The sequence below is a fragment of the Enoplosus armatus genome, chromosome 14 (assembly GCF_043641665.1).
Source record: "Enoplosus armatus isolate fEnoArm2 chromosome 14, fEnoArm2.hap1, whole genome shotgun sequence".
Taxonomy (NCBI): Eukaryota; Metazoa; Chordata; class Actinopteri; order Centrarchiformes; family Enoplosidae; genus Enoplosus; species Enoplosus armatus.
The window spans coordinates 23,802,493-23,822,436 of record NC_092193.1 but is presented as its reverse complement, the minus strand read 5'-3'; the positions used below and the strand labels follow the sequence as shown (position 1 = coordinate 23,822,436).

Genomic DNA, 19,944 nt, shown 5'->3' with positions numbered 1-19,944 from the left:
CAGCATATACAGTATATATAATGATATGTAGAAGAGATTTCTCATTTTTAGACAGCGACTATTCATTTCATTGGCTAAAATGACAAATGTCACTGGATAATTTTAGCAGCTGTAGTTAATTGTGTCCAAACTATAAAATAGCAATCTTTTCTGGTTTGTGGTAAACAACTCTGTAAGCTGTAAGTTTTGAGTAAGATTTATCAAGTACCATGTGGACAGAGACTTAAATCAAAGTCATTAGACACACTTCACAAAATAATGAAACTAAACTTCTTGAAAAGTAGTTGATATATTCTATGCTTTTGTTTTGAATGAATGAATCTGTTTAAGGATGAGGGAGAGAAAGAGAAAGAGACACCTGTGGTTCCTCAGCCTAAACCCCCAAGACAGCCATCGGAAGTTAAACCCAAACCCCAGATGTGTGCTCCTGCACCTCTGGCTGGTTCCACCTCCACGCCGGCCATAGCACCAGCACACAGGGAAGACGAGGAGGAAGAGGAGGACGACGACAAATTCATGAAAGAGCTGCAGGTATGTTTGGTCATTTGCTGTTTCTTAAAACTTAAGCAGTTCAAATACTCAACCAGGGAAACTACCAGGACACCAGATCTGATGCTGTCTTGTGCTTTCCGGGGTCATAGTTGCCTTTTATTAAAAGTGAGTTGCAGTGAGCATGGCACTCTGCTGATTTGATGAATGTCATGCAGTTTAAATACACATTTAGTAAAGGACTGTTCAATACTTGTCTGTAAATATATATATATATATATATTTTTTTTTTTTAAATATATATATGCATTTTTTTTTACCACTTCGCATCATCTCGAGCTGGCTGCCTTTGTAACGTACATGCCCACAAACGAAACCCTCGAGGAAAATGCGTTATCATGAACACATTAAAGCATTAATGAAAGGTGTTAGGATCCATTGCATCCCTGTGCCTCCGACCCCACCTCTGTCTCTATGACCTTTACCCTCACTATGGACCCTCTGCCCGTCTCACCCAGGTGTTTCAGAAATGCACTATGAGGGATGTAGGGAACAGAGGTGTGGTTGAACTCTCAGCCTCTGAGCTGGAGAACAGAGTGATGGAGACTAAGGTAAAAAGAACTACTTAGCACAACTGTATACAGCATAGTTTTCTGACTTCCAGAGAAAGATCCCTTTTAATCCACAATTAGTTCAAAGTTCTGAATTTGCTCTAGTATTAACCGGCTCTAACTAAACTTAACCTGTTGTTTCTTTAATTAGAGGTGTACACAACTCATTGATTTTTTCCATTCATCATTCACATTCATGTGTAGTTAACCATCAAAATATCACTTTTACAGAATATGTAAGTATTGAAATTGTCCACAAGATGGAGCTGTTGTAATGGAATTTACCTCAATCATAAATGATCCATACATTACAATGAACATGACTGAATCAAATGAGTTTCATAAAATGACCTGCTTTGACTTCTCACCTGACTTGTGGTTTGCAGTGAATATTTTCCTGCTTCTAACTCACAACAGCTAAACATTCTGGATTAACATCATTGAGGCCTAACTAATTACCTCTCTGTTGCTCTGTCTCTCTCTAATAATTATTTTATTGGTTTCCATGACATGTTTTCAAACTACAACACTTTGACCAAATGGTGGTGTTTCATCACATATACATTATTGTCATTCACAAATGGTGGCTCATGTGGCTAAGGTGTGTGTGGTACTACCATGTCAACCCAAGGTCATATCTAGTGAGCTTCATAACTTTAATTTCTCTTCACCAAAACATCTTAAAGGAAAATTCTGGTTTATTACAACTTGTGTCTTATTTTTGCAGTTTTGTCCATAATTTCTATCAGTTATAATATATATATATATATATATAATATTTATTTATTTACTTATTTATTTATATTTATATAGCGCCAAATCACAACAAAAGTCATCTCATGACACTTTACAAATAGAGCAGGTCTAGACCGACTCTTTATAATGTTATTACAGAGACCCAACAGTTCCCACCATGAGCAAGCACTTTGGCGACAGTGGCAAGGAAAAACTTCCTTTTAAGAGGCAGAAACCTCGAGCAGAACCAGACTCTAGGTGGGCGGTCATCTACTTTGACCGGTTGGGTTTGAGAGAGAGAGAGAGGGAGAAAGAGAGAGAGACATAGAGAGGGAGGGAGAAAGAGAGAGGGGGAGAGACAGACAGACGGACAGAAAGAGACAGAGAGAGAGATAGACGTAGAGACACAGATAGACAGACAGTCAGACAGACAGGCAGAGATGTATGGCAGCACTAGCAGAAGAAATAGCAGCTATAATTATAATAATAATGGAAATATGACTGATAATAGTAGTTACATCTGTAATAATAGCTGAGATTAATAATAGCAATAACAGCTTTAATAGTAACAGAACTACGACTAAACATAATAACTGTAGTGATGAGAGTCAGGCAGGCCCTTGGCAGCAGCACCCAGGCGTACCAAGACCACAATCCACAGGAACCTGCGAGACGACAAAGCACAAAGAAACTCCGGGGAAGATATAAAGTTAGTAACATGCATTGGACGGTGATGAATGTGTAAAGATGAAGAGGGAGAGGAGGAAAGCTCAGTGCACCATAGGAAGTCCCCCAGCAGTCTAGGCCTATAGCAGCATAACTAGGGGCTGGTCCAGGCAGGCCTGAGCCGGCCCTAACTATAAGCGTTATCAAAAAGCAAAGTTTTAAGCCTACTCTTAAAAGTAGAGAGTGTGTCTGCCTCCCGGACCCAAATTGGGAGCCGATTCCACAGGAGTGGAGCTTGATAGCTGAAGGCTCTGGCTCCTGTTCTGCTTTTGGAGACTCTAGGAACCACAAGCAACCCTGCATTCTGGGAGCGCAGTGCTCTAGTGCGGTAATAGGGTACTATTTAAGATAATAACATGGTATGATGGTGCCTGACCAGTAAGAGCTTTGTAAGTCAGGAGAAGGATTTTAAACTCTATTCTAGATTTTACAGGGAGCCAGTGCAGCGAAGCTAACACAGGAGAAATATGATCTCTTTTCCTGGTTCCTGTCAGTACACGTGCAGCAGCATTCTGGATCAGCTGGAGAGTCCTCAGGGACTTATTGGGACAGCCTGATAATAAGGAATTGCAATAATCCAGCCTAGACGTGACAAATGCATGGACAAATTTTTCTGCATCTGTTTGAGACAGGATCTTCCTGATTTTTGCAATGTTACAGAGGTGAAAGAAGGCAGTCCTTGAAGTTTGTTTTACGTGGGAGTTAAAGGACATGTCCTGATCAAAGACAACTCTGAGATTCCTCACGGTGGCTCTGGAGGCCAGGGCAATGCCATCTAGGGTAACAATATCTTTAGATACTGTGTTTCTGAGGTGTTCAGGGCCAAGAACAATAACTTCTGTCTTGTCCAAGTTCAACATCAGATAATTACAGGTCATCCAGGTCTTTATGTCATTCTCCCAGCCTCTTTTGTTGGGCGTCTCAGAAACCAACACTGAGCACTACCCTGCCCCCTGTTTGATGTAGTTAGTTAGTTTGTGATAATTTGATTAAACGCAAATGTGTTTTGGGATATGCATCATGTACACATAATACCAACAGAAATAATAAAGGTATTAAAACAAACACAGGAGCCACCTGTGGGCCCTTACTTGCCTGATATCAGACAGGATTGTCTGACATTGCCTCCAGGGGGTTAGAGTTTCTCTAACCAATCACCAATGGCTTATCATTAGTCCCCCCCCAGTGCTCATTGGATCTATTGATCTTCAACCGAGAAACCCCTGTTTCATGTTGTGATGCCAGACCAGAAGCAGGCAGCTCGGTGGACTGTTTTACGTCTTTTCAGCAATGTCATGTCATATGACCATAACTACAAAAATAAGACCACATTTGTAATAATAATAAGAATTATCCTTTAACAAAATATGCTGATGATCACATTTACAGCTGATGTTAACCTCCATGTTTCTTCCTGGAAAACACAGTAGCCATGGGTTGGCAGAGAACTTCTTCTATCACTGTCATCAACATCTTTCCTCCTGGCAGTGTCTTCTGTATTGTCTTTGCTGTATCTGGTCACATGGACTGTACATACTCTATACCTGCCTTTTTGGATTAATAAACTTCAGCTCTCCACTCTGCATTGGCTTCCTACTTCTTTCATTTCCTTGTAACTGGGATCCTTCACACTATTTAATTCAATTCAACTTTATTTATACAGCACTTTTCATAGAGCAGGTTTAGACCATATTCTTTATAATATAATGCTTCATTTCAGCCTCAAACTAACACACGCCCACCCATACATACAGTACATATATAAGCCTTCCGTGCATCGGCACAAAGACACAAGAATGCTTATAAGCAAACACACAGACAATAACATGTCTTCCTGTTCAACTGTAAACAAATCAGATTCAGCTTGGGGCACACAATCCTTTGTTCAGCACAGACAATAACAGCATGGCTCTAACACAGGGTCCAGAGGTAAAGCTGAATGTCCACAGGATCCTGCTGCATCATGTTCCAGCTCTGCTCCGGCTCAGTTATGGCTTGGTTACGGTTGCTGTTTCAATGTCCACTGGAAATGTTTCTGAAGCGGTCTTCAGCAGACACATTTCTAATACAGTTCAGAGTTGTTTTGAGGACATTTTTTATGTTTTACAGCATAAATGCATCAGCTCAGTTAGATAAGACATAAGACTCTAACCTGTTGGTGAAGTAAAGGGTAAAGGTGAAAGTGTGAGCACATCTGTATAAAGGTAAATTGGGCTGTATTTCATTGTCTCACCTGAAACAACACAGCCCCCTGCGTTGTCTTGATGTAGGCTGTTTTCGGTCTGAACGCCCTGTCAAGCAATTCTAAACAAGTATCAAGGACAAGCCAACAATGTGCAGGTATTTGTTCGTCTTTCGTGCAGATACTGTAAGGAGGTGCATGTGCCTCTTGAAGATTGCCCAATATTTTAAGTAACCCATTGTATGAAGCTCTAATAAAAGCTCTAATTTGTGAATACCATACATTTAACACAGTTTGCATATTTAGAGTATTTTCATTTTGTGCATCAAGTACATATCATTTCAAGGTTTTTAGTTTACTTTAGGATTTAATCAGGTATTCTAGATAATCATGAATGATGCTAGTTGTGTATATGAATACTGGAGAAACAATCAATGTATATTTTGACTAATAATGGGACATAAAAGAACGTTAACCCTTAATTTCAAGATGATGAAGTGTTTAATCTTGCCATTTCTAATTATAGGTGACTACTGAACTGTCAAATAAGAATAATTTGCCAGGTGGAAATAAGCAATGGAGAGGAGGGGTGAGGACATCTCCAACATCCGAGGTGGCCAATCAGAACCCTTCTGAGTTAACATCTGACCACCACTCAGCTCCTCAACAGGGAATGACAGAAGGCCTCCCTCATAAACTCATAACAACAGTTGGACTGGAAGAACGCAGTGAAGAAGACAGTACAACTCCTGACAAGAAGATGGAAGCAGAGGATAAGCTAGTTAAACAAGTGCCTTCCTTGAACTGTGCAACAGTATTGAAGGTGGAGGTACCCCCACCTGTAGGTTTACAAGATGTTCAGACTGTCCAGAAGAATGAGGAGGTGCCAACACCAACCCAAAAGAAAGCAGAGAGGATTGATACACTTACAGTTACAGCTTCACTAAAAGAAAATTATCTTACTGTGAACACTCTTGATCAGATTAACAGGGAGGTTGTTGGACAGGCGTGTTCCCCAACTACAGCAGAAAAGAAGGTCAAGTTTACAACAATTGTTACTCTACAAAAAGAAAACATCCAAGCAACTGACATCACAAGTCCTGCCCAGACCAATGAAAGACTTGTCAAAGAGGTACCAGCTAAGTCAAATTTGATGGTAATTGTAACTTTACAAAAAGAAAACCCCCCAGAGGACAAGTCCCTAGGCTCAGATCAGGAGTGTGTAGCTTCTACTTCAATCCTAAAATGTTCCCCCCTTTCATCCAACTTGACTTACAGAGACAGCAGCAAGCAGAAGAACCAGGAGACAACAGTGCAGGTATCCTCAGACCGATCACAATACACAGAAGAAGGATGTAGCCTGAACCCCAATGTTTGGAATGATGAGGGACCTCCTCCTCCACCACCTCCGAGTGGTAAAATCAGCCTTAGGATCTCCAAAACCAGTGTCAGGATACAGTCCAAAGAGGAAGACCTAGCCAAAAGGTCTGACATACAGACTGTAGATGGGGACAGCATTGGTGAACCCACCTATCTGGCACATGAGAACCAAGGTTTCGAGGACAGTGGTGACTTTGACAAAAAACCTATTATCGTTATCTTGAATGAGCCTATGGACATTCAGTCAGCCTACAAGCGTCTGTCTACCATCTTTGAAAGTGAGGAAGATCTTGATGGGATTCTCTCTCCAGAAAATATTGTGGATGAAGAGGAGACAAAGCAGGAAGAAGAGAAACAGGACGGGAGAAAACTTGGTATCACTGAAATAAATATGGGCTTAGGCTTCAAAGACATCTCAGGAAATGGTCAGAATTCTTTACATATACAGCGTCAAAGACCTTCCACAGATAATGGCTCAATTCCTGAAAGCCAGGGTAAACCAGCGGCAAAAAGGAAATTCAAATTCAAGTTCCCCAAAAACAAACTGGCTGCAATAAGCCAGGCCATTCGAACAGGGACGGCCAAAAGCGGAAAGAAGACTCTAGAGGTTGTTGTCTATGACGAAGAGGAGGAGATAGCATCAGACAGCAGGCCAGTGAAGGAGACCAATAAGCAGACAAAGGAATCCAAGAGGTTTGACATCAACAGTACCAAAATATTCAACTTAGGTGAAGGCAATGCCTGTGACAGAGACATCAAGGTCTCCTCTCCCATTGATACCAGACACTCAAAGTCACATTGTCGGGTAGAGGAGCTCTGTAAGAGTACATTTGACTCTATTGGCAGTCTAGAAGAGTCCATTAAACAGTTGGAAATCAGTGTGGACAGTATAACTGCCCCTTCTTCCCCCTCCTCCATTGTGTCTTCAGCTCCTCAGTCCCCTGACTGTTCCTTTAACTCCACTGACAGAGCTCAGTTTAAAAGCAAAGTCAAACGGGAAAGGGAGAGAAGCCCGTCCAAGAGGCCAGCCTCTCAGATCCTCAAGGGTCCAAATCCACCTCAGAGTAAGAGGGCCAAACCACATTCACACGCCACAGGGAAAACCTCCACCAAGAAACAGGTCTGATGTTCTTCTTCTTGTGGAGCTTGCTTGCTTCAGTGATGCTGGGCTGTGGGCGGGCTCTCTACTCTGACTGTTTGACTCTTGTTTTCTATGAGTCTTTCTTTCATAGCCAGTGGTCATTTTGTGTCCACAAGGAAAGTAAGTAGTAATTCTTACCAGGAAGGACAAGCTGACTTTTACTGGCCATTTGTCAGTGTAGCCTGAAGGATTAATGTGTTGGCATTAATGGCTTCCATTTTGTAGTTATCTCTGTGACAAGGTAAACGTGTGTTCGGACTGAAGAAGAAAAATGTTTATTTGCCACAATGGGCCAGCTGTTCTCTGCTCTGTTTGAATGACAGCTCTGACTGTTCTCAAAGCTTTCCAGGAACGTCCGTGCTTTCTGTTATCTTCCTCCAGACCCCTCTTCCTTTCCTCTTGTCTCCGTAAATTCATGAATTGGTGCCTTGCGATGAAGGGGAATTTTTTTTTAACATTTTCAACTCACACAAACAAATCTCAAGTCACACCACCCAGCGCAAATTCACGTTTGTTTGCATCCAATCATGTCTTGTTGGTTTGATATTGTTTAACATTGTTGTTGACATCATCAAATTATCTTAGAAGATACCTTACTGTTTGCCCATTTTAACCAGACATAATGACTGATATACCCCACTCCGCATTGACTCCTCAAATGTACACATTCCCTCCATGTGCTGCAGTGGTTAAATAACTTGGAATACAATGTTTGATGTGATCTTTGGTCTTGCTTTGCTGCTTGATTCTGGTGCTTTGACTGCTTTTTAATGTTGGAGCTGCTACCATACAAATACTTTGTCTCCTACGTGTTTTTCAAAGATAGCATAGTCTCAGCCAGTCTGTACTAACTAACCTTTTCTTCATGCATCTCCTTGCTAGACCTCCAGCAGCAGCTCCAGCTCTTCTACTCAGCAATCTCACTCCAGGTCTCGCCACTCGTCCTCCTCTGGCTCACTAGAGAAGACAGCTAAGAGCCAGCAGCAGGCCATCCAGAAGCAGCCCAGCCAGGTAAATGAACTCTGAGAACCTGAGGTTTGCAGCTCAATCAGCATAGACTGAGGGGGAATTACTGTAATGAGACAGCACGTTAAATACCCTTTAACCTTTTGTTGTCAGTACGTTCAACTACTTAGTGCTAACTAACAGGGGGTCAACAGATAGCATCATTATGTAAATGACCACTTCAACGAAAATCTGCTCTCAGAAAAGCAATAATTGATACCTTTTCCACTTTAAAAGAACTCCTCCTCTGAAACTCCATGTGGATACTGCCTCCCATGAAGCTGTATAAATATTCAAATTCAGATAGACTCTCGCTGTACAAAAGGTAATCATATTGACTTAGCTTGTCTTTGTCCCGTAGCAAGCAGTAGCTTCAGTCAAGGATAAGTCGTGTGGAGTACATTTGAGTAAATTCCCATTTAGTTGCTTAAACTACACAATTAGTCTACTAAAATTATATCTAAATGTTGTTAGGAATTTAGAAAAATAGGTGTTTTTAATTTTAACTAATTGGTAAGTAGCTAGAACACTAGATACCATTGATTGACTATTGACTATCATCAAGTGTGTCACATGCAATAATTGCAATGTCAAGAGCGTGGAAAAAGAGTGAATAATTTTCTGTGTTTGCAGTGAGTTTTAAATGTGTTGAGGTGGTGGTGCATATCTGTCTTACTTTGTGGAGATGTGGGTCTTCATCTGTTCTGTCTGTCTGCTTATGGCTGTGTTCAAGTTCCTCTTCACCTTGGCACATTTCTTTCAAGTTACACACCCTGATTTTGTTATAGTGCCCATTAATGCCCCCATATCCACAATTAGCTGTTGATCTTTTGAGTCTCAGAGAGTGGATCTTGACCTGCATGTAATCTGCATGTTCACTGTGAGAAACTGTTCATCTGGCAGTGAGTTGTGGAAAAATCATTTGGGTGTCAAAAACTCTCAAAAACTCTTGTTCCTTGTTCGTCAAACAAGGACACACAGAAGCCATCATTAACAAATATCAATAATCCAGCTGACATGTCCGTCATTGATTACCCTCACATTTATGTAAGAAAAGAGTATGTCATCCTGTGAGCACTGCATGTATGTTGTGGTTGGTGGCACCACTGCTTAGGGAAATTTGTTTAATCACAATGTAAAATCTTTACTGACATACATTATTATATCAGTTATTCTGAAAGAAGAAGAAAAAAGTATTTTATGTCTTTTAAGATTGTCTGTCATAGACAAACTGCTCCTGATTCATTTAAGAGGAATAACACTGAATTTTGCCAGTCATGTGTGTTACTACTATGTCTTTGGCCAGTATAGTAAATATCAATTAACATGCATTCAGAATTAGATTTATCCAGAAAAAGAGAGGTGCTTCTGTGTTATATGTGATGGAAAGCAAAAGTACGAATCAAACAGAGCATGTAGCAGTGCTTGGGCTGGATTTGTGAGCCTCAGTACTGCCAAGGATACTTGCAAATATAGAGATTCTGCCCAAGTAGAAAAATTTGGGCTTACTATTTGCATTTGTCATTACGTCAGTATGTTCGTGTGCAGCAGCAACTCGATTTCTGCACTCACTCTGGATGTAAACAGAAGTGAGAGTGGGCTTAATCTGCAATCAAGCAGGGTTGGAAGAAAGGCACAGTCAGGTCCGTGAGCACTAGTCTGAGTGTTGCCAAGACTGTAAAGTTGCTAGAGCTTTGAGGATGTACAGAGGTTGACAATGATTGGACCTAGACACACACAAGACATTTTATCAAGATGTTTTTGCTATGTGGGAACTGCTCCTAATAAAGTAACAAGTAATCACCTGTTCGCTGTGCAGCAGTTGGTATGTGGAGTCAGCACCTCAGCCTGTTTCAGAATCCACTATGTCCCCATGGCCTAATGCCATGCAAGGTGTTTATCCTGGGAGTCAGGATGTAAGCAACCAAAATCTCAATAGAAAGCTTCCTTCATGCAACATGAACCTGGTGGCTTTGAAAGCATTAGGGGTTGCATTAGTGCTACTTTTAGCACGTAGTGCTAATAACAGCCGTCAGATGGCAGCAAAAAGCTAAAACATTCAAGTCATACACAGTAATTTCAAATACATGTGGACCATGTAGCTGTTTTGGCTGTCTGTGCTACTTAGTTATCATACTCAAATCAGAGAGTAACTGGACTAGTGGAGGTGGAAGCTCCACATCAGCATAATCATATTCAACAAGGGTAACGGAGGAGATGAGTTTTACGCCTTTTTGTGGAAAGAACATATTGGACAAGATGTGTCTGAATGAGAGCCTCAACAAGGACAGTTCAGGTAAAACATGCATTAAATAACCTGACTACCACAGCCCCATTAAGCCCCCTTCATAATGAACCTACGCAGCATTCGTAGAGAAGAGCGTCCACCCATCAAACGTCATCAGTTCAAGCACCTTGAATACTAGCCAGTCCTGTTGAGTTAGCACCACACATTGTTGTAGCTTTATTCAGTGCCAAATCCACCTTAGATCCACTTTATTGTGGATATAGTGTCAATGCTTTAAAGCTTATTTTATGATTCTTGATGTAAGCAGAGCGTTTCATGCCAGACATCTTGGTGCCAGGTTACATCAGCATTTAGAACTGTGACCAAAATCACTTAATCATAGTTTACCAGTAAATCCTTAATGCCTTGCCTCTTGTGCATGGCTTCTGAGAAGAAGCGGTACCAGAGTCTGCTCTGGTTCAGGGGTGGATTTGCCGACCTTGCTGCCATTCATCAGTGGAGCTGAGAGTACCACAGCAAGTAGAAAGGTTAAGGAATCTGGCATTCAGTTTATAGTTGAGAGGCAGCTCTAAACCAGAGACTACCAAAGGGAGGAAGCTTTTTGCATGATCCAATTTTATATAGCCTTGGTCCACCAGAGCATAAACTGCTCCAAAACAGAAATGTGCCATGGTTTGCTGCCAGTCCTGAGACAGGGTTATGGTTAGGATTAGGATTAGAGTTAGGACGTGGGTTAGGGATAGGTTACATATATCAGTATGCTTGCCACAGTTCTTATCAGATTGTCAAACTGCATCTGAAACCTTTTCCATGGGGGAATTGAGGGGGACTGCATCTAACAAGTTAACTAGTAAGTACCTTTCCGCAATGATCACGCCCTTTATGCAGCGAATAGTAGGCAGGAGCTTTTCATTCTAAACACAACTATTTCTGTCACTTTTTGCGTGACCAAGTCAGTGCCACCTGTGAATGCTTTTGAAGAGAGACTGTCTGAAATCACAGTGGTGGAATGGAATGAGGTACATTTGCTCCAGTACTGTACTTAAGTACAAATGTGTGGTATTTGTACTTTTCTTGAGTGTTCTCTTTATGCCACTACATTTCAGAGGGAAATAGTGTACTTTTTTTTACTGCACTACATGCATTTGACAGCTAAAGTTACTTTACACATTTTAGATACATACAAAGCATCTGATGAACTTATAAAATGTGATGCAACTCAACCAACTGTAACAGTAAGATGCATCACTAGTTATACATCACTCATAAGAATCCAATATTATGATATATAAAAGTTCCCACAGGGGTCATTTTTCTGCATCGAGTACTTGAAGTACATTTTTCCAATAACACTTGCACATTTTTACTCAAGTAACAATTTCAATTCAGGACTTTTACTTGTAGTGAAGTATTTTTAAAGCGTTGTACAGTGAACCCTCGTTTTTCGCGGGGGTTATGTTCCAAAAAGAACCCGTGATAGGCTAAATCCGTGAAGTAGAAACCTTTATTTTTTTTACAATTATTATACAATTAAATACTCTATTATACATTGAAACCAAAGAACAAACCCTTTTTACAGGCCCAAGCATTTGTTTAACAAATAAAAGTACTGTATAAACGTTTTTTTTTTTTTACAAATGACTACTGTACTGTCAAATAATAATTTTAATCATCAATGTGAACTGAAGGCTTCAAATTGCGGAGATCAGCACCGCTGATGTTATTTTCCTCCTTCTTTATGGAACGAACGGAAGATTCATTAATTCCGTAATGCCGACCTACAGCCGCATAGCTTTTACCTTCCTTTAGCATGTACAGAAGTTTAACTTTTTCTACGATAGTTAGCATCTTCCTCTGCCTTTTGGGCCCGACCGCAGGTGCCTTTGTCGGTGCAGAACGTTTTGTCGACATTATGGGTTTTAGAGAAACTTGAAATTGCAAGAGAATTTGGCAAGCTGTTTTACCTACGTGTACATATTAAACCGCAACGTTATTGACGCACAGGTAGAGAAGAAGCGGAGAGACTGTTTAGCCAATCAGAATGCAGAACACAATGCACGATGCAAATCCGTGAAGTAGCGAGACCGTGAAAAGTGAACCGCGTTATAGCGAGGGTTCACTGTATTGCTACTTTTACCTAAGTAAAAGTATCTGAATACTTCCTCCACCACTGCACGATTACTGCATCTCAGCCCTCTCTATGACGGCAGGCTTTGGATGGCCAACAGCTGTAGACTCTGGCCTTTAGACAGGTCTGACAACTCAACCTTTCAAGTTCTCTTAAATCATCAACAGGTGGGTGACCGATGCATTGTGGTCAGTGTGTCACCAAGCTTCGGCACCATCCATTTGGTAAGGACATGCAGATGAGTGTCACTTTGTGGTGTGGCCGCGCACTACAGCAGATGAGTAGATGAGTAGAGTAGTAGTATATCGTTTTCTAGCCTTGGGATTGGCTGGCCAAGCCATAGAAATAACATGTATGAGTGTTCTTCTCCTTTCATGTGGGCTGTGTGTTGTTGCCGTTGACTTGCCGTATTCCGTGGTGTCTGTTTGCAGGCTGACGGCAGAAGCAGTAGAGCAGCCGGGGATAGTAACCATTCTGTCGTTGCTTTGCGTGCCTCTAAGATCCCAGCCTTGTGCCATAGCTCTGGGAAACACCCATCTGCCGCTCTCTCCACTCCTCACTGCTCAGACACCACTGATAGCCTCCAAAACCTCTCCTCCTCCACCTCCTCCTCCTCTGCTTCTTCACCTTCAGCTTCTTCCACCTCTTCCTACGAGAAACACTCTCTTCTGTCTCCTCCTTCAAAGTGTCCTTCCCGGTCACCTTCTCCTTCCTCCACCCAGCGCTCCAGGCAACAGGCTTTCATGTGTCCCCTCTCCTCTTCCTCCTTGGTGAAAAACTTCTCCTCATTTTCTCCGTTAGACTCCCCACCTCGCTCCCCCTCCCCGTCCTCCCCTTCATTTTCTTCATCCTCTCCTCCTCACAAGTCTTTTATCCCGTCTCTGAATCTGAGTCGTCTGCTCCCCTCATCTAGCCACGTCTTGTCGCCATCCCACGCTAACGTCAGCCCGGCCCACGGGCCTCGCAGCAGCAGCAAACGCCAGCACCGCCTCGTCCTCGCCTCCACCTCCACCTCCAGCACCACCCCCCAATACAGCTACTACTCTTCATCATCCTACTCTTCATCATCACCCTCCTCCTCCTCCACCTCCTCCTCCCTGTCCCCCACCTCCTCTTCCTCCTCCCCTCCCTCCCCGTCCTCCTCCCTCCTCCCCACCATGGTGAGTCATGGGGCGAGGAGTATCCGAACGTCAGCATCCAATCCCAGCTCTCCAGGCCGCGGCAAGAAACGCACCGGAAGCCAAGCTGGCCGAGCCCTGCGCACAGCGGCGGCACCTTCAAAGGACACGGCATGATGTCTTCATCTACAAATAAGGCTTTAAAAACATGTAAGTGCAGACAGAAATGGGCCTAATTGATGCACTTCAGAAAAAAAAAGCTAAATTGCACTGTGTTCCTACAGCAATATTGTGTGATGTTTACCTTTCAATATTTTCGGATGAGTTGTGGACAGGCTTGTAAGGGCGGCCTGATATCCTTTTAAGTACAAACCTATTATGCTGTGCATCAAGATAGTCACCCCCAGAGCCCGACCCATACTTTGGCATTCTTGAGTTTATTTGCCGTTTTCAGTTGATCACAGATACTTCTCTATCGCCTTATATGTCAGGTGATTAGTAACATATGCAGCACAGCCACACCAAAGATATGTTTGAGGTCATTTAAAACTAGTGCTACCTGACATAGGTTGTCCACGAAAGAGCACTGCTTGTTTTAGTTTATTTTGTACCTGTAAAAAGGTACAAGGGGGGGGGGGCTTGTGAAATGCACTGTGGGTTGTTCTCTTCGATAACACAAACTCGTGAGTTATGCTACACCAAACCATCTGAGAAGAAGTGTGTGGAAGAATTTTGGATTTGACTCCACAAATGTAAAAATTGTGGATAATTCAATTCACTTCAATTCAATTCAGTGTTATTTATTTAGCACCAAATCACAACCTAGAGATATGTCAGGGCACTTTTCATATAGAGCCGGTCTAGACTGTACTCTTTATGTTATTTAGAGATCAGTTCCCACCATGAGCAAGCACTAGGTGACAGCGGCATGGAAAAACTTACTTTAAAAGTTTATAAAACACGTGTAAAAGTAATATGTGTTTGCGGACTGCCTTACAGTAAGATTAGCACAAGAAATCTGAAGTCTGTTCTTTCAGTGAACAGATCGGCTCTACAACATAGTTCAGGGTTAAGCCTACATGGGATGCCTTCAAATGAATTCAGTTCAAATTTTGTTTTAGTTTCAATCTGTTCATAGTTGATTTTTAGTTTTCACTAGTGCTCACTGACTGGACCTCAGCTCACTTAAAGTTGGGCGGAGCTCTGTTGTGCGGCCATCAAATGACATGCACCAATGAGAATGATTAAGATGTGAGGCGTATGTCAATCATGCACGGTCTGTCAGTCGGTCAGCCTCAGTATCAGCTGGGCTCTAGTCCGCCTCCTATTAGTTTGTAAAGCCACATACCAGCAGCACCAGACCACCGCAATTTCTTCTTCTATGCTGTCATAGCTGTCAAAATAGACAAGAAGAAATTTCTTGGCTGATTCTTATTCTCAAAATTGTATTATTATTGTTTGTTTATAGAAACAATAAAACGCCATACAAAAAACCAAGAAACAAAACACAAAATAACAACCACCCCGAAACAAACAACAGAATATTAAAATCTCACTAGGGATCCATCATCCACACCATCAGCCATCCCAACACCATTAAAAACAGACAGTCCATCAGTGCAAGAAACACTGAGTACAAATGCTGGCCACATTCAGTGAGACCACAGACCTGATTGTCCTTCAACCATGTTTTCAATTTTAAATGTTTAAAATGATTAAAAGCGCTGCACTCTCTGATACTCTGTGGTAAAGAATCTCACGTCCCGGCTTCACACAACTGAGAAGCAGTTTTGCCCAAATGTTGTAGACCGAAATTGAACGTAACAGTCCCCTCTAGAGGAAGCTCTTGTTAACCTTAACCCAGCTCTACATGTTGTTACAAACTGTCCAGAAATAGAACATTTTCAAATGTCAAAAGATGCTTCTTCTTTTTTTTTACTGTATTGCAAGTTAAGCTTGCTTATACAGACAAACCCTTCATAGTCTGAGAGGTTGTAATACACTATGAAACATGTGAAGGTATCATTGTGTGCATGTACACTTTTGCTGCATCTGTACTCATTTCTTATAATCTAAAATGATCAAGGTTGTGCTTTATTGTTTTTGAAATGTGCGTTTTTTTTAAGGTTAGACTGCTGTCAACAATCACACCTAAATGATTGTTATTATTATATATACCTGCTTGGTTTGCGTCAACATTTTCATATTTCCTTAGAAAGTTTCCCAGAAAGCCTTTCCACAACCGCTCCCCAGACCGGGTTTGATCTTGCAGTCAGTTTCTTTGAGGTCTCACTGGTGGACCCAAACATGCAACAGAGTACCTTTTAGTGTGTTTTGATATGTTGGAGTTGGTGTTTTCAGAATATCTGGACATGGGCTGCTGACAGACAATCAAACACAGTGTGTTCGCTGTTGCCTCACTATAATGTCACAGGCCACGATAAAGGATAATATGAATAAGAGTATAATCTGAATATAGACGGGTGAACAGAGTTTATATTTCCTCGGCAGACTAGTTTTACATGGTTTCAGCTTTGATCACCACACACTCTATCAGTCCTCTGAACTGCAGCAGGACAGCTGATTTTGGATTATTGCTGTATGAGATACAATATGTGCGGTTTCATTTAACAGTGTTGAATAGATTTCTATGAAAAAACAGGTTGTGATGATCACTATGCAGTTTACCCAAAGACAATCCTATACAGACTGTTTTACTGTTTAATACATTCTCCAAAGGTCAAAAGGTCAGTGTAGTTTTTATGTAGATGAAGAATATTATAGAAATGATATATTAGAAATACTGTAGACATACTTCTGTTAACATAGCTGTTGTTTGTTGTGCTTCTGCAGAGCTGTTTCCATTTGTAGTCAGTTGTTTGACTCCTGCCAGTAAGAAAGAAAGAACTTGGTGTTTTTTGTCAAGTTTCTCTGCACTTCGCGTTAGTTGACCTTCAGTCTGTAAGGCTAAATCCATCAAGAATAAAGGAACAAATCTGCTTGTCAGAGTCAGATGAGAAGGTGAATATCAGTACAGAGGGACATTTAGCCTTGCTTAGCATGCTTAGCAAATACTAGAATCTGGGAAACGTCTAGCTCAGGGGGAAAAATACCCACTCCAACATCCCCAAGCTTTCAATTGTTGTGTGTACTAACAAAATTAACGTATCTGCAAAGCATTCCCTGAAAAGGTGTTTTAATTGTTTCCACCTACCATATCTGTTCTCACAAGTACAACATCCACTCGTAGCAAAAGTCAACTGTCACAAGCTTTTGAAAATATTGATTCAAACCACTATCTTTCCTGACATTAAACAGTGTTTTGGCATCTTAAACCAAAAATATCTGAGATATGAAAACTGAAACAACAAAAACATTAAAAGTCCGACACTGCTCCGGAAATGTTTAGCTTCCACTGTCTTCCGTCTTCTTTTCTACTTTTGTGTCAAATACTCAGAATTAAAAATGTAAATAAAAGACTGTTTTGGAGTGATGAAGTTTCAATGAGGCTTACAGGCTAGAGTAAACCCATCCTGGATCTGTCTATGTCCTGGAGGCAGATGAACATTGAAATTAATTGACTGAGTCATCTTCTCACCTGATTCTGGGCGCATATGTTTCCTAAAATGTCTGGGGTTTTTTTCTTGGTTTGACTTTGTGATTTAATGCACACTGTGTGGACCTTTTTTCATTGTGTTCCGTGTATAAAAACCTTTTGAATGTTAAAGGCACAGTTTAATATCAGCCTTCAATTGTATGCAAATAGTGTTTTTCCTTTGTTGTTGTTGTTTTGTTGTCTCACCAACATCTGAACCTGTGCATGCCTTCAACAGTTTCACTGTCAGTTTACTGTAAATAACTGTGTTTTCTGATCCTGTAAGCTGTTGGCTCTCATAGACTTCAGTGTCCTGTGGGCCTGGAGAACTAATAAAGGGCTTCCAGCAGCTGCTCCCGCTGTCCTGCTTTATTTCACAGGACAGTGCTGTGTGGTGCCAGTAGAGGGCAGTAGAGACACATCAGAGTCCTGAGGATGATGATGAGGAGGCCTCTGTTCTGATTCACTGATTCATGATCAGTGTGCAACGCACGTGTCCAAATATGAATGTGTACTGTCTACAATGATATCTATATATAGATGTATAGGCAATGAAAACGCAGGAAACATTGATATATGAATGGTTTAAAGGGAAAAGGGGAAAAAATAAAAACTACAAATTAAGAATAGAAAAGTGGGCTACTAGACAAGAGTATAGGCTAAATACAAAATAGGAGGCAACAAAAAGTGACAAAAGGCCAAACTATACAAACAAGGATCAGGAAAAGGGTTCAAATCACCCATGCTTTAAGCATTCATTTCACAAAAATAACATCCATTTATTCAATCTCAAACAGGTAACAAAAACATGTTACACTGTTCAGGGGCTCACCTCTAGATGTAGAGGATTGCAGAAAAAGATGATATAATAACTGAGTCATAAAAAAATGAAAATGGTAATGTAATGATCTGCCTATGTAATAGTTGCGGGTGGTAACTTACTGTCTTAACATGATCCAGGGTTTTGCAGATTGGTCCAATGTCAGTGTTCTTTTCAGGTCATAGGGACAAAGAATAAACCTGCAAATAGCTGATTAAATTAACACTATATAGGACCAAGCATGGACCCTTGGGGTATCCCAGAAGACACTGGGGTGGACAAAAGAGGAATGGTTTGCAGCCATGTGCTACAAGACAACCCATTTGAGACTGAATGTGGACTGCCATGGTGTAGGCCTGCTGCATGGCTGAAATACTCTACCCCTTGAGCGGGGCACTAAACCTCCAGCTGGTCCAGTGGAGCTGCTCAGAGTTTGAACACTGACCCTGGATCCACCTCCTGCTCCCCTCTTTGTCTATGACTGAAACAATACATTTTCCTCCAAGCCTCCTTTTTTCCAAACGCATAATGAGATAGCCCAGCCCTGTAATAGGCTAAATTATTAGTCATTAGTTCCATCATATGCTAATTAGCGCATATGTAAATTGCGGGGCCCAGATGAATCCCAGCGCCCGTCTCTGTGTAATTAGTCTGTAATTCCTCTGCATCCTGTGGAACAGGCCAAAAGTGTGTGTGTGATGCAGCAGAGGGAGGGACAGGGGACTAATTAGAAATATCTCACATGAAGCATTTCTACATTAATTACAACATTTTCTGTGTCCCAATACTTTTTTTTCCCCTTCCTTCTCCCCACAACTGGGCTGCGTCAGAGGAGGACATCACAAACCAACAAGGAGCCGACTGCCGCTTAATCAAAGATGTGGCTCCTTATTTGCATTTCTAATTGGAATTAATTAGGATTGCCAAAATAGTATGTGTGTGTGTGTGTGTGTGTGTGTGTGTGTGTGTGTGTGTGTGTGTGTGTGTGTGTGAGAGAGAGAGAGAGAGATGTGGATTATGTGGATTTCTTCATTCATCTGATGATGTCATTATGAACACCACATGGGCAGCAGGACATCTGTGGTGAATCTGTGAACATCTCTGCCGCTCAGCTCTGTAGCAGCTTTTAAACCGAATGTCTCTTTGCTCTTCACTGGTGTCACAAAGACAGACTGTTATAAAGGCCTTGTTGGAAAGTGGCACCAGAACATGTTTGTAACATAGCTTGAATCTGTAACTTGGTCAAAGGCCCTATAACCTGCAATGCTTCACTAATGGTTACTAACCATTCATAAAAACAGCTTTTGGGTGGGTAGGTAGCGAAAAATCTTTTTATTTACCACGCATATACATGTGAAGGGTGACAAATGAAAGTATGTTAATAAGGTGTTGTCCAGAACAGCTCCGGTGCTGCTCCCAGAGTCTTCAAGTGTCATTTCAACAGATGTTTCCTGGTGTTTTGATGATGATGATAGTGGTGGAGAGCACTGTTTCCCACAGTTCAGCTGGGCTGAGATCAGGTGACTGAAGGCCATAGAATGTGATTCATTCCTCATTTTCACCCTCATCAACCCATTTAGTGACCTGGATGGAAGACTCTGGTCAGGTTTTTCCATCATTTGTTACCTGTGTATCTACGACCTGAGATGAGCAGGTTTCCCCCACTGGACTCAATCTTTGCATCTTCCAGCCTCTGCAGTCAGACTGTAAACCCTGACGGAGAGCGGCTGTGTGACACACTGCACCTCTGCCTTGGTTCCCGCTCT

General features: G+C 41.6%; 1 protein-coding gene across 1 annotated transcript in view; it reads left to right on the top strand.

Moving 5' to 3' along the window:
* The window catches only part of kiaa1217 (KIAA1217 ortholog), a 116,456-nt gene extending 102,828 nt beyond the window's left edge, over nt 1–13,628 (top strand). The window contains exons 22-26 of the mRNA XM_070918901.1: nt 331–531; nt 1,008–1,100; nt 5,270–7,243; nt 8,147–8,275; nt 13,559–13,628. Coding sequence (XP_070775002.1) covers nt 331–531; nt 1,008–1,100; nt 5,270–7,243; nt 8,147–8,275; nt 13,559–13,585 — 2,424 coding nt within the window. The 3' untranslated portion in view covers nt 13,586–13,628. The remainder of the gene's footprint in view (nt 1–330; nt 532–1,007; nt 1,101–5,269; nt 7,244–8,146; nt 8,276–13,558) is intronic.
* The last annotated feature ends 6,316 nt before the right edge of the window (nt 13,629–19,944 follow it).